The 25293-nt window shown below is 42.4% G+C and overlaps 1 protein-coding gene across 2 annotated transcripts in view; it reads right to left on the bottom strand.

Annotated features, from left to right (window-relative positions):
* Positions 1 to 215: 215 nt before the first annotated feature.
* clmpa (CXADR like membrane protein a) overlaps positions 216 to 25293 on the bottom strand; it is a 115478-nt gene continuing 90400 nt past the window's right edge. For both annotated transcript variants that reach the window (XM_020463678.2, XM_031808095.1), the window contains 6 exons: positions 23056 to 23213; positions 20205 to 20403; positions 12312 to 12479; positions 7849 to 7971; positions 7560 to 7701; positions 216 to 4339 (listed from right to left, as the gene is read on the bottom strand). In XM_020463678.2, the coding sequence (XP_020319267.2) occupies positions 3985 to 4339; positions 7560 to 7701; positions 7849 to 7971; positions 12312 to 12479; positions 20205 to 20403; positions 23056 to 23213 (1145 nt within the window). In that variant the 3' untranslated portion in view covers positions 216 to 3984. The remainder of the gene's footprint in view (positions 4340 to 7559; positions 7702 to 7848; positions 7972 to 12311; positions 12480 to 20204; positions 20404 to 23055; positions 23214 to 25293) is intronic.

Genomic DNA, 25293 nt, shown 5'->3' with positions numbered 1-25293 from the left:
AAATTTATATAAAATCTGTTTTCGCTTTGCCATTATGGGGTGTTGTGTTTAGAATGATGAGGGAAAAAATATTTGAATCCATTTTAGAATAAGGCTGTAACGTAACAAACTGTGGAAAAAGTCAAAAGGTCTGAATACTTCCGAATGCACTTTGTGTCCAGGAAACCGTCCCTACACATGCCGGCGTGTCTGAAGTAGAGAACAATCATACCAAGTGGCTATTCATCAAATGCTTTATTACAAACCAAAACAGTAATTATTCAGATATTGTACAAATATACATTTTTCACTCGAGAAGGAGGTATGTACATTTCCTTTTTGGTTTACAACAACTCAAAGTAACTGCATGACATTGTCAATCAAAGAAAATAGAGTGAGAGAGAACATTTCCCCCCTAACGCTGTTGGTGAAAAGGGCTTAACGCAAGCGGGACACAGAGAGCACAGTTTAAGAAAGTGCAAAGTACTTATGACTGAATTCTTAACCCAAAGGAGTAAACTGAAAATGAACATAACTTTCCTTTTTTACAGTCATAGCATTTGTATTAACTGTAACATTGTTTTGTACAAGATGATCATTTATATATTTATATAAGCATTGAGGCAAAAATACAGTATTGTTCTTTCTCTAGTTAAGTATCTGTGACATGCATATCCATCATTTTTCAGCTTTGGGTGGATTCTTTCGCTCTTGAACATTACACTGTATGCATGATATCAAAGGTCCCATCACTCAAACCATAGTGGAGGTATTTAGTAGACAGACTAATAAATGACATCAAGATGCAAGTTTGGTACTAGTTAACCTATGGTAATGGCCTTTTGGAGTCGATACATGGTGAAAGGGCAACGTAACGCCTGTGGTTCACGTTGTTCCTATCCCCAGCATGGTTTGGAGCATTCCCATTCCTCCTGTCTGCCAAGCAAGACATTCAAACGAAAAAGGGTGGAAACCCTAATGATTCAGGACACAGAGCCCTCTGCCAGGGGAATTCACAGAGCCACTCAGATAACAGAAAAATCAATACCGGTGCGTATCCTACCCCATCAAACGGCCGTAAGAGCCACATTCAATCATCGGCCTCCCTGTATTGGCTTTTAAAGGTATAATGGGAAATTCAAAGGGGGTTGTGGTGGGTAATCAGGAGCTCTCCCTCAGGTGTCGTCCTCTCATCTCGCCACTCATCCGTCTCCTGGTTTAAAGGTGCTTTTCAACCAGAAGTGGGCAAGCTGGAAGTACTCGAGTCACAGAGACAAAATTGCTATTTTCTTTTCACTCTTTGAACTGCCCACGATCATGAAATAATCTCATCAAAAATAGTCCGACTTTACAAAATACAATTATTGATACAAACTAATCTGGGTGATTTCAACCAGGCACGAAAAGACAGGTACATTTTGAACCTTTTTCGAGTCACCCGTCCTTGTTTGAACCATTTCCTTGGCCAGAATATGAGTGTGCTCTTATGCTCTGCACCGCTGGACAAGAAGAGCCCTCCCTCCTGGGTGATCTAAGATGAGTTTGCTGGGTTCTCCTGGAGGGCGCCACAGCATCAGTCACTCCAAATAGCTCCTGACATCTCATCCATTGCATTGCGATTGAGCCAGAATAACAGGGGTGTCTCTTTGGAGGAAGCAGTCATAACACTGAAGGACCAATGTGCTTCTGCGTAGAGGCAGAGAAGACTATCGCTAGGCAGAAGTCACGCATTTGGATCAGATGAAAGCTCAGGCAAAAGTTGACATTTAAATCAGAGAATGGTAGGGCATAATTCAACACTTTCAGCCAGGATATTTTACTGAGGTTGAGTGTTGTTTAAATTCTGTTTGGCCACCATGAAGAGACTTCACTCAAAGCTATTGTCCTTTTCATTCTGCTTGAAATGGAATCAATCTCAGGTGTACCGTAGAGTTAACCATTTAAAACTGTAAAACGGTGTTTAATGTTTTGTGAATAATACTTTTTTTGTGGTGTATTCAATTAAAATGTGTATGTTAACCTAAGGCCCTCTTTAGGATTATCATTACTGTTCTTCTATAATCACAAGATGGTGCTGAGCCAACGCATGTGATATCATATTATGATGTGTATGGCCCTCGTTTTCTCATTATACAGAATATATTTTGTATTTTTTCAGACACAGTTCAACTGCAGGGGATTAAATGTATTGCTGCAAATCTCTGCTCATTAAAAAACAAGGATTCATCCAATGATTTTGGGCTGGAATCAATCTATATCGCGGAAGTATTTCAAATGTAAAGGTCATTTTCTATTCAGCCGACTGTGAATGCGGTCTCCGCGAACGCGGGAACATTGCCTTTACATTTAAATGGAGCTATAACGCGGATCTTGCACGTTAGTTGGCGATACAAATTGAATCCAGCCCTTTATATACTGCACGGCATAGAACACATTCATATGTTAGTTCATTCATTTTGGATGAATGCAAATGTCATTAACACAACACAAATTAAAACAGAAATGCCATTAACCGTCTTCAACAAACATCAACTGTGGCACTTTATCGATAGGGCTTAAGTTCACCCCTTTAATAACAATCTTTAAACATTCTGAAGCAATCTGAAAGAAATGAAATAGAAAAAAAGGAAACGTAGAATATTAGACAATACATATTAAGCAATACATATTTCAGCCATTAATAATCCCCTATGATGACCACAGTCATATATTCCTATGGCCTTAATTGACGCTGTCCATGAACATGGGAAGATAACGTTACATAAGTCCAGACTTGTTGAGTGTATAGTGCTGGACGCACAGGAAAGATGGGAAATCAATATTGATATCTTTCGTGTTGCTGCGAGTGACCCATGTACAGGTGTACAGGATGACAGGTGACATGTCTAGGTGGAGTCTCTTACTTAAGCTATATCATCTTTGTACAATCACAGGCAAACATCCCTCTTGTATCAGCATCAAACTTTCCTCCACTCTCATTGGTGTGTCAATCAATCGGTGCATCCCCTGCACCCTCTTCCTTACTAAACCAATCACCATGCCTGCTGGCCTTGGCAGGTATCCCGGAGGAGATTACATGGAGGTCTGTGATGCCAGCAAAGAAGCCTGGGAGATATTGATTGGCTCGGTGTGGCAGAGTGTGTGAGTGTGGTAGGTGTGGTGCTCAGGCAAATCCAGAGAGAGGTTTACTTTTCCTTTCTTTTAGTTTTTTTTCTCTCTTTGTCTTGTTTGCCGTCTGGTTTGTCCTGGTTGGTAGCAGGTATCAGGTGTCGTAAGACAGCCAGACACCCTCGCCTGATCTCTGCTGAGCTATGCAGCCTGTGTATCTCCTTTGTTTGCTCTTTTCCAGTCCTGTTTGCTCTCACTCCCTCCCTCCCTTTGTCCATAACCCATTCTGCTTTCATGGCTCTGTCGGTTTGGTTTAAAAATACCTCAACTCTACACAGGGTCCTCCCTTTGTTCCTCTTCTTCCACCTCAGAGTATGACACACATCACTGACCTCATCGGAGTATGATACACATCACTGACCTCGTCAGAGTATGACACACATCACTGACCTCATCGGAGTATGATACACATCACTGACCTCATCGGAGTATGATACACATCACTGACCTCGTCAGAGTATGATACACATCACTGACCTCGTCAGAGTATGATACACATCACTGACCTCGTCAGAGTATGATACACATCACTGACCTCGTCAGAGTATGATACACATCACTGACCTCGTCAGCAAAATCAGGCAAAAACACAATGAATGTTCTGTTGTCATGGGATATCATGCGAACAAAAGATTTTGCTCTGTTTTGTTTGTACAGGAGACAAAACCTCCTACAAAAGTATTCCCTTCGTAGAATGCACTCAATGATACTTTTAGTTGATGATATGGCTGGTTTTCACAGGGTTTCTGGGGGCAGGCTGGGTGTTGCTATCAGCTGTGTACTGGGGCTTCTTGTGTCTGTCTGCGTCTACTCCCTCCACTTCTCCCTCCCTCCCTCCTACACAGTCTGAAAGGCCTGGGTCTGGGCAGGGATCATGACCGGCGTTGCTCCCATGCGGGCCAGGTTCCCGGGGCTTAGCTTTGGGGGAGGGCTGAGCTTGGCCGGGGCTGTGCGGGGCTCAGGGGTCTTGGGGACCACCTGTGTGTAGGCAGGGGGCTGTTGGGGGAAGCTGGGGGGCTGGCCGTTCTCCTTGAGGGCGGCAACGTCAGGAAGCCGGGCGCGGGGCCCCCGGGGGGCTGTGGTGTGGACCATGGACTGGGTGGAGGAGGTGCCCGAGCGGGAGCTTCCAGAACGGGACGAGGAGAGAGAGTTGGGCTTCACCAGTTTGGCTTTGGGAGCCTCCGCATCCTCTCTGAGACAGAGACAAAGACATGTGGCTCAGGACATCAAAGGATGTCACTCAATGAAACAAGATAATATTAATGAAATGACAACCTTCCGCATAATGCACAGTGAGTGCATTACAAGCACATCTATAATGGTTTAAATGCATGCATAACACATAACGCACAATGCGTACACTACCGGTCAAACGTTTTAGAACAACTACTCTTTGGTTTTTCTTTATTTTTACTATTTTCTACATTGTAGAATAATAGTGATGACACATATGGAATGTAGTAACCAAACAAGTGTTATTCTTCAAATAACCACCCTTTGCCTTGATGACAGCGTTGCACACTCTTGGCATTCTCTCAACCAGCTTCATGTGGTAGTCACCTGGAATGCATTTCAATTAACAGGTGTACCTTAATTTGTGGAATTTATTTCCTTCTTAATGCATTTCAGACAATCAGTTGTGTTGTGACAAGGTAGGGGGGTATACAGAAGATAGCCCTATTTGTTAAAAGACCAAGTCTATATTATGGCAAGAACAGCTCAAATAAGCAAAGAGAAATGACAGTCCATCATTACCTTAAGATATGAAATTCAGTCAACCATCAAGCGCTATGATGAAACTGTCTCTCATGAGGACCGCCACAGGAATGAAAGACCCAGAGTTACCTCTGCTGCCGAAGATAAGTTCATTAGAGTTACTAGCCTCAGAAATTGCAGCCCAAATAAATGCTTCACAGAGTTCAAGTAACAGACACATCTCAACATCAACTGTTCAGAGGAGACTGTGTGAATCAGGCCTTCATGGTCGAATTGCTGCAAAGAAACCACCAGAGGTGTGGACTCGAGTCACATGACTTGGACTTGAGTCAGAGTCGAGACACAAATATGATGACTTACAACTCGACTTTGACTTTAACAACAATGACTCGTGACTTGACTTGGACGTGCCCCAGGACTACCTGACATGATGACTCTTTGCTGTCCCCAGTCCACCTGACCGTGCTGCTGCTCCAGTTTCAACTGTTCTGCCTTATTATTATTCGACCATGCTGGTCATTTATGAACATTTGAACATCTTGGCCATGTTCTGTTATAGTCTCCACCCGGCACAGCCAGAAGAGGACTGGCCACCCCTCATAGCCTGGTTCCTCTCTAGGTTTCTTCCTAGGTTTTGGCCTTTCTAGGGAGTTTTTCCTAGCCACCGTGCTTCTACACCTGCATTGCTTGCTGTTTGGGGTTTTAGGCTGGGTTTCTGTACAGCACTTTGAGATATCAGCTGATGTACGAAGGGCTATATAAATAAATTTGATTTGATTTGAAGCTGGTTGAGAGAATGCCCAGAGTGTGCAAAGCTGTCACATCAAGACAAAGTGTGGCTATTTTAATCTCAAAAGAAAATATATTTTAATTTGTTTAACACTTTGTTTGGTTACTACATGATTCCATTTATGTTCCATGTGTTATTTCATAGTTTTGATGTCTTCACTATTATTCTACAATGTAGAAAATAGTAAAAATAAAGAAAAAACATTGAATGAGTAGGTGTTCTAAAACCTTTGGCCGGTAGTGTATGTCTGCATCCATTATGAACTTGTACGTCTTCATATAAAACGGATGTGTTCTTTGCAGTAACAGCAGTAGCTGACCAAATACATGGTACTCTGAATGACAGAATAACTGGTATCCCCTTCTTACAATGAACCCTAGTTAGGTCAGGTAAGGACAGCACCTCATCGACATGCACTTAATTGTCACCACTTCATTAGCAACCCCTCACCTTCTCTAATTCAACATCAGTTTGATATCAGACTGTGTGTATGTATGTGTCGCCGCTAATGCTCCATATGTCAACAGTGACTGTCAGCTAGGCGACTCTTCCCCTTGCTATGCCACTCCATTATTGGTGCGCAGCCATCCCCATGTGCCTGCAGAATTCAGCCTGGCACTGGCTCCGCTATCGCCAAAAAATAGCTGCTGTTGTAACAAGCACTGCCAGCAGGCAGCAGACAAAATTTAGGACGCTCCGAGGGATGGGAAGGAACCTGCTCCGAGGGATTGGGAGGAACCTGCTCCGAGGGATTGGGAGGAACCTGCTCCGAGGGATGGGAAGGAACCTGTTCCAAGGGATTGGGAGGAACCTGCTCCGAGGAATGGGGAGGAACCTGCTCTGAGGGATGGGAAGGAACCTGCTCTGAGGGATGGGGAGGAAAGGGGAGTGTATACACAGGCTGGAGAGAGGATGCTACACAGGCTGGAGAGGGGATGCTACACAGGCTGGAGAAGGGATGCTACACAGTCTGGAGAGGGGATGCTACACCGGCTGGAGAAGGGATGCTACACAGGCTGGAGAGAGGATGCTACACAGGCTGGAGAGAGGATGCTACACAGGCTGGAGAAGGGATGCTACACAGGCTGGAGAGAGGATGCTACACAGGCTGGAGAAGGGATGCTACACAGGCTGGAGAGAGGATGCTACACAGGCTGGAGAGAGGATGCTACACAGGCTGGAGAAGGGATGCTACACAGGCTGGAGAAGGGATGCTACACAGGCTGGAGAGAGGATGCTACACAGGCTGGAGAAGGGATGCTACACAGTCTGGAGAGGGGATGCTACACCGGCTGGAGAAGGGATGCTACACAGGCTGGAGAGAGGATGATACACAGGCTGGAGAGAGGATGCTACACAGGCTGGAGAAGGGATGCTACACAGGCTGGAGAGAGGATGCTACACAGGCTGGAGAGAGGATGGTACACAGGCTGGAGAGAGGATGGTACACAGGCTGGAGAGAGGATGCTACACAGGCTGGAGAGAGGATGGTACACAGGCTGGAGAGAGGATACTACACAGGCTGGAGAGGGGATGGTACACAGGCTGGAGAGAGGATGGTACACAGGCTGGAGAGAGGATGCTACACAGGCTGGAGAGAGGATGCTACACAGGCTGGAGAGGGGATACTACACAGGCTGGAGAGGGGATGGTACACAGGCTGGAGAGAGGATGGTACACAGGCTGGAGAGAGAATGCTACACAGGCTGGAGAGGGGATACTACACAGGCACTGAGAGTGAAGTCAAGTCCCTTTTTGTACCAACTAGGTGACGTTTGTTCCCACCCCATCTGTTTATGTATTTACTTTTTGTTATTTTTGATTCAATATGTTCTGTGTTTTTGTCTATCTGCAAATTACCTTAACTAACCTAAGTGTGTGTGTGTGTGTGTGTGTGTGTGTGTACCTGATCTCGTTAGGGGTCTCCTCCTCCTCGTATTTCTTCTTCTCCTTCTTGCGGAACACCAGCCAAATAATGAGAATGATGAGGAGGACACCGAAGGACACGCCCACCACGGCACCCGCCACCACACCCATGCCCCGCACATCTAAAATGTACACAAAGATAAATATGGTTCACAGGTTGAAAGAATGGGATAGCTATTACTGTCCTACAGATCATCTTTGGTAACCCTAATGGGGTTATAATATGAGACGTGTGTACGTGGGTGTTGGTTATAGCCTGGGTTACTCACAGTGCATCTTGACCTCTACGGTGCAGCTCTCCTCTCCCACATCGTTGCTGGCGGTACATTTATACACCCCAGCACTCTCCTTGGTCAGGTTCCTCAGTGTCACTATCTCTGAGTTTTTCAAATCTTACACGAGAACAGGACAAGGTCAAATTCAAATACAATTGTATTTGTCACATGTTTCGTGTAGACTAAGGCCCAGATTCAATCAGATCAAGTGTTACCGGAGATAGCAGACAGCCACATAGTGAGTGTTTTGGAGGTGGAACTGTGTTGGAGCTGTCAAATCGGTGATCAGCTCCTCTTGTGATCATTGTCACAAAGCCACACCCCCCCACTCAAATTAGAAATTCAGAACGAGAAAGTGTAGGCAATATAGAAATAATGTATTTTTCAAATAAATTGAAAAATCATGAAAATAAATAATGAGGGTTTCTATCATCTTAATGGAGGTGTAGATTACATCTATCATCTTAATGGAGGTGTAGATTACATCTATCATCCTAATAGAGGTGTAGATTACATCTATCATCTTAATGGAGGTGTAGATTACATCTATCATCCTTATGGAGGTGTAGATTACATCTATCATCTTAATGGAGGTGTAGATTACATCTATCATCCTAATGGAGGTGTAGATTACATCTATCATCCTTATGGAGGTGTAGATTACATCTATCATCCTTATGGAGGTGTAGATTACATCTATCATCTTAATGGAGGTGTAGATTACATCTATCATCCTAATAGAGGTGTAGATTACATCTCACGTTTCAAATGTATAAACAAGGCTGCATGGGATTTCTGTTAATGACTCGGTGGAGCCAAAGGTAATGTCTGCTGTATGTAAACTCAGCAAAAAAAAGAAACGTCCTCTCACTGTCAACTGCATTTATTTTCAGCAAACTTAACATGTGTAAATATTTGTATGAACATAAGATTCAACAACTGAGACATAAACTGAACAAGTTCCACAGACATGTGACTAACAGAAATGGAATAATGTGTCCCTGAACAAAGGGGGGGGGGGTTAAATTCAAAAGTAACAGTCAGTATCTGGTGTGGCCACCAGCTGCATTAAGTACTGCAGTGCATCTCCTCCTTATGGACTGCACCAGATTTGCCAGATCTTGCTGTGAGATGTTACCCCACTCTTCCACCAAGGCACCTGCAAGTTCCTGGACATTTCTGGGGGGGAATGACCCTAGCCCTCACCCTCCGATCCAACAGGTCCTAGACGTGCTCTATGGGATTGAGATCCGGGCTCTTCGCTGGCCATGACAGAACACTGACATTCCTATCTTGCAGGAAATCACTCACAGAACAAGCATTGTGGCTGGTGGCATTGTCATGCTGGAGGGTCATGTCAGGATGAGCCTGCAGGAAGGGTACCACATGAGGGAGGAGGATGTCTTCCCTATAACGCACAGCTTTGAGATTGCCTGCAATGACAACAAGCTCAGTTCGATGATGCTGTGACACAACGCCCCAGACCATGACGGACCCTCCACCTCCAAATCGATTCCGCTCCAGAGTACAGGTCTCGGTGTAACACTCATTCCTTCGTCAATAAACACAAATCTCACCATCACCCCTGGTGAGACAAAACCGTGACTCGATCGAGGGATTGTGCGTTCCTGGTGTAACTTGGACTGTTGTTGTTGCCATCCTGTACCTGTCCCGCAGGTGTGATGTTCGGATGTACTGATACTCTGCAGGTGTTGTTGCACGTGGTCTGCCACTGCAAGGACGAACAGCTGCCCGTCCTGTCTCCCTGTAGCGCTGTCTTAGGCGTTACAATGCAATTTATGCAATTTATTTCCCTGGCCACATCTGCAGTCCTCATTCCTCCTTGCAACATGCCTAAGGCACTTCTCGCAGATGAGCAGGAACCCTGGGCATCTTTCTTTTGGTGTTTTTCAGAGTCAGTAGAAAGGTCTCTTTAGTGTCCTAAGTTTTCATAACTGTGACCTTAATTGTCTACCGTCTGTAAGCTGTTAGTGTCTTAATGACCGTTTCACAGGTACATGTTCATTAATTGTTTATGGTTCATTGCACAAGCATGGGAAACAATGAAGATCTGTGAAGTTATTTGGATTTTTACGAATTATCTTTGAAAGACAGGGTCCTGAAAAAGGGGCGTTTCTTTTTTTGCTGAGTTTATAATGCCGGGAGCCACTTGTGGATTTGACAGCTCTAATGCAGGTCCACCTCCGACACGCCAAAACATCCACTATGCAGATGTCCGCTAAAGCAGATCTGATTGAAGTCCTAACAGTGAAATGCTTACTTACAGGGTCTTTTCCAACAATGCAGAGTTAAGATAAAACATTGAAATAGAAATACGAGGAATAAATACACCGTGAATAACGAGTAAAAAAGAACATGGCTAATACAGGGAGTACCAGTACCGAGTCGATGTACAGGGGTACGAGGTAACTAAGGTAGCTATGTACAATACATATAGGTAGGGGTAAAGTGACATAGTGTAACAGTATAACTTTAGACCGTCCCCTCGCCCATACCCGGGCGCGAACCAGGGACCCTCTGCACACATCAACAACAGTCACCCACGAAGCATCGTTACCCATCGCTCCACAAAAGCCTTGCAGAGCAAGGGGAACCACTACTTCAAGGTCTCAGAGCAAGTGACGTCACCGATTGAAACACTATATAGCGCGCACCACCCCGTTACAATAGCAACAGGATAGATAATAGACAGTAGCAGCAGTGTGTGAGTGTGTGTGGGTAAAAGAGTTGGTGCAAAACGGGGTCAATGCAGCTAGTCCGGGTAGCCATTTGATTAGTTATTTAGCAGTCTTGTTATGCAGTCTTATAGCTTGGGGTTAGAAGCTGTTCAGGTTCCTGTTGGTTCCAGACTTGGTGCACTGGTACCGCTTGCCATGCAGTAGCAAAGAGAACAGTCTATGGCTTGGGGGCTGAAGTTTTTTTGGGCCTTTTTTGGGCCTTCCTGTAGCGCCTTGCGGTCGGGTGCCTTGCAGTTGCCATACCAAGCGGTGATGCAGTCAGTCAAGATGCTCTCAATGGTGCAGCTGTTGAACTTTTTGAGGATCTGAGGGCCCATGCCAAATCTTTTCAACCTCCTGAGGGGGAGAGGTGCTGAGATGCCCTCTTCACAACTGTATGGATGTGTGTGGACCATGATAATTCCTTGGAACTTTTAGTTCTCAACTGACTCCACAACAGCCCCATCGTTGTGGATGGGGGTGTGCTCACCCCTCCGTTTCCTGTAGTCCACAATCAGCTCCCTTATCTTGCTGACGTGGAGGGAGAGGTTGTTGTCCTGGCATCACACTGCCAGGTCTCTGACCTCCTCCCTATAGGCTATCTCATCGTCGTCGGTGATCAGTTGTACCACCGTTGTGTCGTCAGCAAACTTGATGATGGTATTGGAGTTGTGAGTGAACAGGGGGTACAGGAGGGGACTTAGCACACACCCCTGTGGGGCCCCCGTGTTGATGGTCAGCGTGGCAAATGTGTTGTTTCCTACCCTTATTACCTGGTGGCGGTCCGTCAGGAAGTTCAGGATACAGTGAGGTACAGTAATTGTGATGCAATTTAAAGCTTTTTTTCAACTATCAAATCCAGAAACACTATTGCAAGTGATGGTTATGTGGAGAGTGTTTGAACTTTTAACAATCATCGGATACATCAAATGAGATATTTTAAGAAAAATTGTGATAGATAATAATGGAAATGTATAAAGTTAAACTAATTCAGTGACCAAACCATGATCCAAACCATGGTGTCTCTTTTACATTTTCCTGCAAGGTCCCTTTCATAATGTTTCTTCGCATGTGTGGCTCAGTTGGTAGAGCATGGCGCTTGCTATGCCAGGGTTGTGGGTTTTATTCCCACGGGGGACCAGTATTAAAAATGTATGTACTCACTCTGGCTAATTGACTAAAACATTGTAATTGTAAAAAATTTGTAGTACTGTTCCCAGTTATAGACCAATTTCTTTACCTAAACTATTCAATAAAGAACAGAAATTCATAGGGCGTCGGGCTGGTGTTTGATTTGGGATTGGTAAACTCAATCCTTTGCTGTGACAGATGGGAATGGACAGTTTCCCAGAACGTAGTAGGAGTGCTATTGACTAAGAACTTGGTCGAGTCTGCATGTGAGAAATTACTCTACCAACACTTGTCACTAACGCTAACTGGACATGTGAACAAGGTCAAACAAGGATACTGGAGAATGTGTATTTGCATTGAAATAGGTCTGGCATTCTGACACACACTTTCATTATGTAAAGTACAGTATGTTCTGTCCCAAAAGTCCTTAAAGGGGATCTGGAAATTACTCAATGTTTTCATCTCAAGTAGGATATCTTAGTTGGAGTTTAATTCAGTGTATGACTTATGACAGACTTATGTCTTGAAGGCACAGGAAATACACCCACACACACACACACAGAGCCTGCAGTGGACTAGAGGGCTTACCTATGAGGGCCAGTGGGGGCAGCTTTCCCACGTACTTGCCCTTGTCCAGCAGCCTCTCCCATTTGTAGTTTATGGGGTCAGAGCCATCTGTAGACTTACAGCTCATCTTAACATCACTACCCTCCAACAGCCGGCCCTCCATCCAACACCGCGGCTTAGACGGCTTCACTGGGGACAGAGAGAAAGAAAGAGACAAACACACACATTTTTGTGTTAGATAATAACAGGTTCATATTTCCCACGACATACCTTTAAAATAACAAAAAAATTATCTTATCCACAAATGATCTCATCTTGAGTTCTTGGACTTAAATGAAAGTGCACCTAAAATAAAACAACAGTGATCTTATGTAATGGTTCAGGTACTGTATAAAAAGAACGAGAAGGTACATTAGAAGTGAGAGTATTGTCAGAATGAGGGCTTCTGTAGTTCCACTGTGTGTATCTGGGGCATCATGGGCTCAGGGAGACAGGGAGGAGGGGAGTAGAGTTCACTATGAGAGCCAGAAGACCAAAACTTCAGCCTTGACTGACAGTAAGACCACCACCCAACCTGACATCTGGACTGAGCTGAAACACCTGAGAGATGTGGTGCAGAATCTGGGAACCATCATGGTGGAACAGTGGAACATGGTGGAACAGAGCTAAAGACATTGAACACAGGTAATATGTGAGTTATATTTTACATTAGGCTGAAATCTAAATTGAGATCAGTGTACACCATTCAGACTTTGATGTAAGTCATGCATTGATGTCAATGGGAGACAATTATAATTATACCCATTATGTATGAAGTGTACCATATAAAGTCAGTCATATATCATAATACTGACTGAATGTTATTTTAGCCATGGGGACCAGACTGACAACCAGTGAGACCAGACTGACAACCAGTGAGATGAGACTGACAACCAGTGAGACCAGACTGAAAATCAGTGAGATTAGACTGACAACCAGTGAGATGAGACTGACAACCAGTGAGACCAGACTGAAAATCAGTGAGATTAGACTGACAACCAGTGAGATGAGACTGACAACCAGTGAGACCAGACTGAAAATCAGTGAGACCAGACTGACAACCAGTGAGATGAGACTGACAACCAGTGAGAACAGACTGAAAATCAGTGAGATTAGACTGACAACCAGTGAGATGAGACTGACAACCAGTGAGACCAGACTGAAACTCAGTGAAAAAGAACACAACTACATAATGTACATACTGTATGTTAGCTTTGAGATAGTGTTATATGGACCAGAAGAAAGCCAAACATATCATATTATTGGTTATTGTTGATACAATTACAGCACAAGCAGCAGAGCTGTCAACTATTGGGACCACACAGTGAGAAAGAGGTGGAGGGGCTGAAGGGAGAAAATTCAGGTATTGTAGCTATCCCGAATCTTAATAGTAGACTTAGTGGTTTTGATCCAATTAAGACTAATGTAATGGAGGCCAGGGAGACAGACAGTGAGAGAGAGGTGGAGGAACTGATCCAATTAAGACTAATGTAATGGAGGCCAGGGAGACAGACAGTGAGAGAGAGATGGAGGAACTGATCCAATTAAGACTAATGTAATGGAGGCCAGGGAGACAGACAGTGAGAGAGAGGTGGAGGAACTGAAAAGGCATAAAGCAGGTGAGAATACAACAAATTCTACAACAGTATGTTGTAACAATTATGCTCTTCAGAAACCAATTACAAACCAGGCTAAATTATTAATTATAATAATGTATTCTTAATAAGATCCTCTTAGATGTAAAGTCTAGTGTAGCCACTTTTGAGGACACCAGCTCAAGTTCACAGTACAAATATGATAAAATGTGATATTATGTATTTCCTATTCAGCAAAACTGTATGAATAAGGCCGTCATACAGAATCATTAAAAACATTCATTAATGACAGACATATAGTGCTTTCTGAGTGCTTACAGCAGTATAAAGTAATCTACCAATATCAAATTAGCAATAATGACCGAGTTGACTGGTGCATCACTGACAAGTCTGGGGTCATAGAATCTCCTACTAGATAGACCAACCAACATGTTAAGTCTCTAGACTAGATCTGTATGTACATTAACCAGTGGTTCTGTTGTATTTTTGGTACACCGGTTCTCTCACAATAACTTCACAACATATCTCCCTATGAACAAACTTGATCAAGCACACATACACATTTAAACCATGTTTGAGAAATTCAATTTTTATTAGTGCAGTTTAAAAGGGTAATTTAGTACAAGACCAGGTTTAAAGGGATGACATAATGCCCACTGGATGATGTCATTGGAAACACTTTTTTTCCGTCTACATTTTTTTAATACAAAACATAGAAAGCCAACGTTTTCACATTTGATGTTGGGTTGGTGCTGGAGATGATGAATATGAGGTTGAAAATTGGTGACAATTTCCATTTAATGTATGTCTGGGAGACCACTCCAGAATGTTCAACTGGATACTGATGAGTTTTCTGACATAAATTATGTTATTTTCAACAGTGCTTAAATGTGTGGATGAGAGACCAAGCATATTTATTTCCACTAATAAATACATAACAATTTGACAATGTCTCTGTCCTTTCTATGTGCTTCCAGATTTATATATTCTAACAACTTTATATAACCAGATATCAATACATACAGACACTGTATTCCTCCAAAAATCTATATAAAATCCACCATACAGTATCTTGTCCATATACATTGCTGACAGTGAAAGTAATTAAGTGTTAGCCATTCAGTTATTTAAAATGCGTACTTCTTTACAGTTCCAATACATCTCCAATATCAATAGCCCAGTAAAATGGTATACTATAAATACAAAAGTATGCGTATAGCCCTTCAAATGAGTGGATTCGGACATTTCAACCACACCCGTTACTGACAGGTGTATAAAAATCGAGCACACAGCCATGTAATCTCTATAGACAAACGTTGGCAGTAGAATGGCCTTACTGAAGAGCTCAGTGACTTTCAACGTGCCACCATCATAGGATGCCACCTTTGGAACAAGTCAGTATATCAAATTTCTGCCCTGCTAGAGCTGCTCCGGTCAACTGTAAGTTCTGTTAATGTGTCTAGGAGCAACAACAACTCACCCGCAAAGTGGTAGGCCACACAAGCTCACAGAACAGGAAAGCCTTTGCAACACTCACTACTGAGTTCCAAACTGCCTCTGGAAGCAACGTCAGCAGAAAAACTGTTCGTCGGGAGCTTCATGAAATGGGTTTCCATGGCCAAGCTGCCACACACAAGCCTAAGATCACCATGCGCAATGCCAAGCATTGTCTGGAATGGTGTAGAGCTAGCCGCCATTAAATTCTGGAGCAGTGGAAATGCGTTCTCTGAAGTGATGAATCATGCTTCATCGTGGTAGTCTGACGGACTAATCTGGGTTTGGCGGAACCTAGGAGAATGGTACCTGCCCAAATGCATAGTGCCAACTGTAAAGTTTGGTGGAGGGGGAATAATTGTCTGGGGCTGTTTTCATGGTTTGGGCTAAGCCCCTTAATTGCAGGGAAGGGAAGTCTTAACGCTACAGCATACAATGACATTCTAGATGATTCTGTGCTTTCAACTTTGTGGCAACAGATTGGGGAAGGCCCTTCCTTTTTTCAGCATGACAATGCCCCTGTGCACAAATCAAGGTTCATACAGAAGTGATTTGTTGAGATCGGTGTGTAAGAACTTGACTGGCCTGCACAGAGCCCTGACCTCAACCCAATTGAACACCTTTTAGATGAATTGGAATGCCGACTGCAAGCCAGGCCTAACCGCTCAACATCAGTGCCTGGTGTGTTCCTTGTTCTTCATGATGCTCTCTGCGCTTTTAACGGACCTCTGAGACTATCACAGTGCAGGTGCATTTATACGGAGACTTGATTACACACAGGTGGATTGTATTTATCATCATTAGTCATTTAGGTCAACATTGGATCATTCAGAGATCCTCACTGAACTTCTGGAGAGAGTTTGCTGCACTGAAAGTAAAGGGGCTGAATAATTTTGCACGCCCAATTTTTCAGTTTTTGATTTGTTAAAAAAGTTTGAAATATCCAATAAATGTCGTTCCACTTCATGATTGTGTCCCACTTGTTGTTGATTCTTCACAAAAAAATACAGTTTTATATCTTTCTGTTTGAAGCCTGAAATGTGGCAAAAGGTCGCAAAGTTCAAGGGGGCCGAATACTTTCGCAAGGCACTGTACATAAGAAAGAATATATAATATAATATTTATCTTAACTACACCAGTGAGAGGAGTCTACTACTTTAGATTCACTGCCTATGGTATCATGGATGGGTGTACAATATACTTGACCAGAGAATAATGGTTTCTTTCATGATTTGTTTTATGTTGACTGGAACAAGATTGAGCTTATTCCTGATGTGGAAACTGCCTGGAAATTCTTTCATGATGGTTTTCTCCAAATCGTAAACAAACATGCCCCATTCCTCAGGTTCAGGGTTAAAGGGAGGGATAATCCATGGTTTTCTTCTGAGCTGTCTTGTATTATTCACGACCGTAATCTAGCCTGGGCAAAGCAAGGAAATCATGTTCTGATACTGATTGGCTTCTTTTTAGGCAGTTACGGCAATTACGAAACAAGTGTTCTTTTCTTCTCAGGAAGGCCAAGTCTGAATATTTTATGTCTGTTAGCACTTATAACCTGAATGACCCTAGAAAGTTGTGGAAGGCTATTAAGTCTATGTCTGGAAACAGTAATGTTAATGAATTACCGTTATGTGTATTGAAGAACTTTGTTGCTGTATATGACAAAACTGAAATGCTGAATTGTTTCAATCATCTGGTAGGCTGTTTGATTCAGTGTCCTCTGTCTCTGTACAACCCTGTGTGGATGAACCAGCGAGAGCTGGTCAAACTTTTTGCTTGAAAAGCCCTGAAATCCTTAGATCAGAGAAAGCCTGCAGGTCCTGATCTTCTTGATCCCTGCCTTTTAAATCTGGCAGCTGACTTCATAGCTGAACCACTTACATATCTGTTCAATCTAACCCTGGAATGTAAAGAAATTCCAAAGATCTGGAAATCCGCATTTGTCCTGCCACTTTTAAAAGGGGGAGCTCCAACTATTTTAAATAATTATAGGCCAATCTCAAAGCTGTCACCCCTGGTGAAAATACTTGAAATCCTTGTGAGTGAACAGCTAAAATAGTTTTTATATACTAACTCTACTTTATCAATGTACCAATCGGGTTTCAGGAAGAAGCATAGCACAATTACAGCAGCCATGAAGGTGTTAAATTATATCACTGAAGCCATTGATAAAAAAACAGCACTGACTCTCACTTTTTATTGATCTCTCTAAAGCTTTTGATACAGTTGTTCATGCTATACTGAGGCAGAGATTGTCAAGTGTAAGTCTTTCGGAGCCAAGATAGGTCACGCTCTGACCTTTATTTCCTTTGTTTTGTATTTATTTAGTATGGTCAGGGCGTGAGTTGGGGTGGGCAGTCTATGTTTGTTTTTCTATGATTTTGGGATTTCTATGTTTCGCCTAGTATGGTTCTCAATCAGAGGCAGGTGTCGTTAGTTGTCTCTGATTGAGAATCATACTTAGGTAGCCTGGGTTTCACTGTTTCTTTGTGGGTGTTTGTTTCCGTGTCTGTGTTTGTCGCCACACGGTACTGTTTCGGTTTGTTCACGGTTTTTGTATTCATAGTGTTCAGTTTATGTTTTTAAATAAACAACCATGGACACTTACCACGCCGCATCTTGGTCCGATCCTTGCTACAACTCTTCAGAGGAAGAAATCAGCCGTTACACCAGGACGCTCTTGAAAAAAATATTTCAAATCTCAATGAGCCCTTCCTGTTTAAATAAAATAAAATAAATATGTCTGTCATCACTGAGTGCTTACAGCAGTATAAAGTAATCTACTAATATGAAACAAGCAATAATGACCAAGTTGACTGGTGCATCATTAACAAGTCACAGAATCTCCTAATCTCCTACAGAAGTGGTTCTGTTGTATTTTTGGTACTTTGTAACTGTGGTCATTCCTGCAGAAAACCACATTGATATCAATGGAAACAGGATGCACCTGAGCTCCATTTCGAGTCTCATAGCAAAGGGTCTGAATACTTATGTAAATAAGGTATTTCTGTTTTTTATGTTTAATAAATGTGCAACATTTACTAAAAACCTGTTTTTGCTTTGTTATTATGGGCTACTGTGTGTAGATTGATGAGTAAAAAAACAAATGTAATTGATTTTAGAATAAGGCTGTAACGTAACAAAATGTGGAAAAAGTCAAGGGGTCTGAATACTTTCCGAATGCACTGTATAAGTGAGATAAATACAACAATGCCTGCTTAGACCATTTTGTCCCTGTTAGTAACTCCTTAGACATCTCCATAACATCCCCACCATCCACCTCCCTCTCATGGACCTCTCTTCCCCTGATCTCTCTTCATTTTGCTGAGTAGGGTGAATTCTAACCAGGATGCAATTAGGGGGGAGGGGGGGCTGAGGAGAAGGGGGAGGAGGAGGCGGGGCCCTCCATCTTGTTTCTGTGTCAGTTCCACTTCCCACCGCGCCCCAACCCCAATCCCCAATCCCCAATCCTCTTATCTTACCGTTGAAGAAGGCGAAAGCTAATATTTTTCTCACAAAATATCGAAAGTGGCGTTTCAAAGCTGCGGGCCAATTTGTACAAATGTATGCATAAATGTGTGGTGCACTCTCTTAACGTCTTACTGTGGGAGACCGTGGGAGGGGAGGGCAGGCTGGAGAGAGCTCTATATCAGAGCCATACACAGCTAGATGCTGTATCACAGTGTCACAGGTTCTACTTACGCTTTTATCTCTTATGCACAGATTTGGATCGGTAGCAACATGTGGCAGTGGTCCATTGTCTACCCTTTGGAGTTAATTTTCACTTTCACAAGTACGTGACAAGTAACTGCCATCTTATCCTTCAGTGACACCAACAGGATAGTTAGGTAGTGATTCAAACATCTCACCAACAGTGTTTGTGTGGTCATTGTCAGTCAACCACAGTATGAAGGGAGAAAGGATAGTATCTCCGAAATCATTTCTATCCACCACATTAGCATGTTTGCCTTTCCTGCAGTCAAATGACCTAGTGGCCTCATGGGTGGAATGTTATTCATAATCTCATAATTAATACACTTTTTTTTCACGCAGAAAATATGTTGTTTCTATGTCAAACGGTTTTCTTATATTTCCGTCTTTTGTGATGTGTATAAAGTGTATTATTGTGAATTAAAACAAAACATGTAATGCATTTCAACTCTATATCTGACATGGTACAGGTGTCTTCTCTTTTTAAGCCCATAACCATGTGTGTGAGGTGTATACATTTTTTTCAAAGTAGATGTTTAAGACTATGAAGAAACACTCTGTGGGACCCTGATTTAGTCCAGTTTAGCAAAAGGTTAAACAATGTTAGACATTTCATATACCAGTGAAACCTTGCAGCCAAGCAGTGGCGGGAACATCTCTTGATCTCTTGAATGTCTTACTAGATGCCCACCTGTACAGCATCCCTTCTCAAGGGACCTAAGAAAGATACTGTATTGCAGTGAATTCGGTGTTAGCCCAACCAAACCCAATTCCCTGAGGGTTTTTTCTGTTTGTTTTGAATTGATCTTCCAAAACCTTATATGGTGGTGAATGTTTTAATTTGTTTCTGTTTTGTTTGTTGCTGTGCATTTTCGTTTTGATTGTGTGAAAAATCCCCCAAAATACACAGTGGGTCTAGGACTTACTATGAGGTTGACCGTGCTCCATTCGTACTTACCAAGTACTATGAGAATGGCCGTGCTTCATTAGGACTTACCCTGTACTATGAGGTTGATCGTGCTCCATTGGTACTTACCAAGTACTATGAGAATGGCCGGGCTTCATTAGGACTTACCCTGTACTATGAGGTTGATCGTGCTCCATTGGTACTTCCCCCCATTCTTCACCTTGCAGCTGTACTCTCCCGAGTCGCCCAGGCTAAGGTCACTGATCAGCAGGGAGGCGTCCCCCTTGAGGTAGTCCCCGGCTAAGGACAGCCGGCCCGCCTCCGCCTCGTTGGGGTCGTACACCCGGCCCGCGAAGTAGGTGATCACCTGGCGGGGAGGCAGGGAAGGTGGCAAGGAGGGAGGGAATGAGGTACAGCGAGATAAGAGTTAGGGTTAGAGGTTCTGGCTGTGCATAGCAGGACTTGTGTAGGAAAGTGGAAATGGTGGTTCTGTACCCATGGTTGTCTGGAGAAGGGTTGTGGATATGTGTAGGTGACACGCACATTGATACAGTACACGCACATATGCATTACTTAGGGGGAATGAACGAGGTATGCTATTGACCATTGTCAATCATTGTAAACACAGATATCATTTAATTGTGATTATGTGGTGATCATACTACATGCTGTGCTACAATGCCTTCAGAAAGTATTCACACCCCTTTACTTATTACACATTTTGTTGTGTTACAGTCTGAATTAAAAATGGATAAAACAACATTCTCATCCATCTACATATAACGAGAAGGTGAAAACATGCTTTTAGAAGAAACCTTTGCACATATATTGAAAATTAAATACAGAAATATCTAATTCACCCCTGAGTCAAAACATGTTAGAATCACCTTTGGCAGTGATTAAATCTGTGAGTCTTTCTGGATACGAGGTGAGCTTTGCACACCTGGATTGTACAATATTTGCACATTATTCTTTAAAAAATTCTTCACGCTCAGTAAGGTGAAATTGTCTCCCAGTGTCTGTTGGAAAGCAGACTGAACCAGGTTTTCCTCTAGGATTTTCCCTGTGCTTGGCTCTTATCCATTTAGTTTTATAAAAAAAACTCCCTAGTTCTTGCCAATGACAAACGTACCAATAACATGATGCAGCCAACACCATGCTTGCCCCAAACATAAGTCTTTGTATTCAGGACATAAAGTTCCTTTCTTTGCCACAATTTCTGCAGTTTTACTTTAGTGCCTCACTACAAACAGGATGCATGTTTTGGAATATTTATATTCTGTACAGGCTTCCTTTGTCACGTCCTGACCTTAGTTCCTATTTTATGTCTCTGTTTTAGTTTGGTCAGGGCATGAGTTGGGGTGGGCATTCTATGTTGTGTATTCTATGTTTTGTATTTCTGTGTTTGGCCTGGTATGGTTTCCAATCAGAGGCAGCTGTCGATCGTTGTCTCTGATTGAGAACCATACTTAGGCAGCCTGTTTTCCCATTATGATTTGTGGGTAGTTGTTTTCTGTGTCTGTGTTTTACCATACAGAACTGTTTCGGTTTTCATTTATTTCACTTGTTCTTTTGTATTCAGTGTTCGGTTTTATTTCATTAAAATATGGACACTTACCACGCTGCGCAATGGTCCGATCTTTCCTACTCCTCCTCAGAAGAGGAGGAAAACCGTTACATCCTTCTTTTCACTCTGTCATTTAGGTTAGTATTGTGGACTAACTACAATGTTGTTTATCCATCCTCCGTTTTCCCCATCACAGCCATTAAATAACTGTTTTAAAGTCCGGGATAAAGTTACACATAATTCCACTTTGACATTATGGGAAATTGTGTGAAGGACTGTGACACAACATTTCAATGGAATCAATTTAAACATCAAGCTGTAACAAAACAATTTGTGGAAAAGGTAAAGGGGTATGAATACTTTCTGAAGACACTGTATATAAACAAACTGTCTACCACTACATTATCTCAGACCCAAAGACAAAACAAGACATTACTTCATCACTTGACCATGTAGGGAAATTCATAAATTAACAAATGCAGGGAAGAATGCAGATTTTTCTCAGCCCACAGCACTTAAAGTTTATAACCCCCATTGCAGGTATTAAACGTCACCATGGATATCCAAGTAGAGCCTGTAAAGTGGGTGAATGCGATTTTATTTTCTGCGGATAAATAGCAGGCCTTGTAAACTATCCTTCACCAAAGGCAAACTGTAGCAGCACTTTCAATAACCTGCAGGGAGAGAGTGGAGGGAAAATGGAGGGGGCCATATTGGTCTAACAAGCTTGACGGTACCTCAGATATTAGCTTGACCAGTGGCCAAATGGAATGAAAACTCTGCCCACTTGCAGGAGTGCAAATGGGTTGAGTGAAACCAGAATGACTCTAAAAACAAGAAAGTTTGCTGAAAGATCTTCAAAGTTGAGAGAAGTGGATGAGCGATTGATTCAGTCCTTTGGGGGTAATCCTAGTCATTGAGAAGAGTGGGTCCCTATATAGACCCATATAGGCCTCAATGAACTGGAGACAGTGACGTACTGTTTGTTATGTCATGATGGGGGAGAAGCTGTGTCTGTGTTCTGTACAAAGAAACAATATAAATGCTGTATATAGCCTTGTTATTGTTATGTAATTTTATTGTGTTACTTTTTATTACTATTTTTACTTTTGTTTATTTAGTAAATCATTTCTTAACTCTATTTCTGAAACTGAATTGTTGGTTAGTGGCTTGTAAGTAAGAATTTCACCGTAAGGTGTATTTGGCACGTGTGACAAATACAATTTGATTTATAATTTCTTTCTGGTTCTACGATCTCAATAGTCTGAAATTGTTTCCTGTTGGCTCCTCTCCTTCTGATCTGAAAACACAGGCAAGTTGACGGAAATATAGACGCCTATACCAGGAATGTGCTTTCACCTGTCTAGTTATGGAGGAAATGTGACAAGGGGAGGAAGCCCCTTTAGGCTGTTGAGATGCACCCAAAGCCAATAACCAAAGGGAGTCACTCACCACTCTCTGCTTGGAGCTGGGCTTGAGTAGGAGCCACTCGATGTCCAGTGTGGGGGCGTCACCTGCCCAGAACTGGTGGTGACAGGGCAGTGTCGCATTGTCACCGACAACCCTCTTCATCTCCGTCTGGGCGCATGCCGTCAACACACCCAGCAGAACTGTGGGGGCAGAGAGGAAAAGGAGCTTAGAGACACTTTACGTGCACACACACACAGACACACACACACACAGAAACACACCAGAACTGGGCTTAAAAGCCTGTATTTAATTATTTATTATTTTCCTTGTATTTGAGTATATTCAAATAAAGTGTCAGAAATAAACTACTTCTGTTGGAAGTATTTTCAAATAATTTCCTATAAATAGCTCACTATTTGAAAATATTTGTAATTATTTCCAAATACTCCTGGGACCAGGGTTAAAATCCGTGGGAGTATTTATTTGTATTTGAAATACTATGTGTATTTCCAAAAACATTATAACAACTACTTGTATTTTCAAATAAAATATATCTGAATACTTAAAGTAATTTAAATAATTTAAATAGTATTTGAACCCAGGTCTGACACACACACACACACACACACACACACACACACACACACACACACACACACACACACACACACACACACACACACACACACACACACACAAACAAACACACGCACACATGCACACACACAAACAAAGTAATTGAAGGTATTGGGGGTAATAGTGAGCCTTATACACACAGCATGTGGAGAGAAGATTAGCTTTGTGGTGCTTTGATACAGTGTAACTAACTAGGAATTGAACCCGCATACTTCAACAATAACATTATCGCACTGAAATAAAGTACAGATATTAGCTGCAATGCTGCTCACACTTTTCTTCAAGTCTCAGACGGGTTATTCCTCAAACAAGGATACTCTCAAACATGGTTACTCCACACTCAATCATAGATGGGCCAACCACCTGAAAGAAAAGCATATTCCATAAAAGGTGATCAATGTTATTTTCAATGGCCTCTGCTTTATAAAATCTACCTCAACCCCACAGCATGTCTCCATACAGCTGATGTGTAAATGTCTCCATTGAAATACATTGTAAACCTTTTGCAGCCTGTCTACAAGGCAGTCATTCCAATGAGAGACAAATGGCCAATGCAACACACCGGGGGCCTTGGTCTGGATTAACTGCACAATGCCAGGCGGTGGAAAGGGGCATGGATAGGATGGCATTAGACCGGCATTAGACTGGTGTCAGGGGGGATTTACACTGAGATCAGTCTCATCAAAATGGATGGCAAGAAAAAGAGAACGAGGAAAGAAAAACAAATGTCCCTGACCGTCCGAGTTTCTGTTGAGTTTCTGTCTGCGCCTCAAATGGCACCCTATTCCCTATATAGTGTCATAGGGCTCTAGTCAAAAGTAGCGCACAATGTAGGGAATAGGGTTATATTTGGGATTCAGCCTCTATCCCAATTTATTGCAGACTCAGTTAATCTCAAAGAGATACGCGAGACCAATCAAATGTGTCCGTCAACAGACAATAATATTGTCTGCTATATATTTAAGCAAAGCGGAGTGCCTGGATACAGCCCTTAGCCGTGGTATATTGGCCATATACCACAAACACCAGAGGTGCCTTATTGCTATTATAAATTGGTTACCAACGTAATTAGAGCAGTAAAAATACATGTTTTGTCATATCCGTGGTATACGGTCTGATACGGTCTGATATTTGGGGCGGCAGTGTAGCCTAGTGGTTAGAGCATTGGACTAGTAACCGAAAGGTTGCAAGTTCAAATCCCTGAGCTGACTCTGTCGTTCTGCCCCTGAACAGGCAGTTCGCCCACTCCCACATATCCTCATTGTTCTTAAAGGTAAAAAAATATATATATATAATATACCATGGCTGTCAGCCAATCAGCATTCAGGGCTCAAACCACCAGTTTATAAAATATAATATATATATATCTCTCTGTGGAACATTAGGCAACATATTTGAGATGCTTAAGTCTCCTAGGCCGTCATTGAAAATAAGAATTTGTTCTTAAAGGTAAAAATATATATATATATAATATACCATGGCCTGTCAGCCAATCAGCATTCAGGGCTCAAACCACCAGTTTATAAAATATAATATATATATCTCTCTGTGGAACATTAGGCAACATATTTGAGATGCTTAAGTCTTTAGAGAAGACATGTTTTCATTAGGTAATGATTAAGAACTTGTGAGAATGTTCTATAT

This window comes from Oncorhynchus kisutch, linkage group LG28 (genome assembly GCF_002021735.2).
Source record: "Oncorhynchus kisutch isolate 150728-3 linkage group LG28, Okis_V2, whole genome shotgun sequence".
NCBI lineage: Eukaryota > Metazoa > Chordata > Actinopteri > Salmoniformes > Salmonidae > Oncorhynchus > Oncorhynchus kisutch.
The sequence above is the reverse complement of the archived record's forward strand: the minus strand, read 5'-3'. Positions and strand labels throughout refer to the sequence as shown.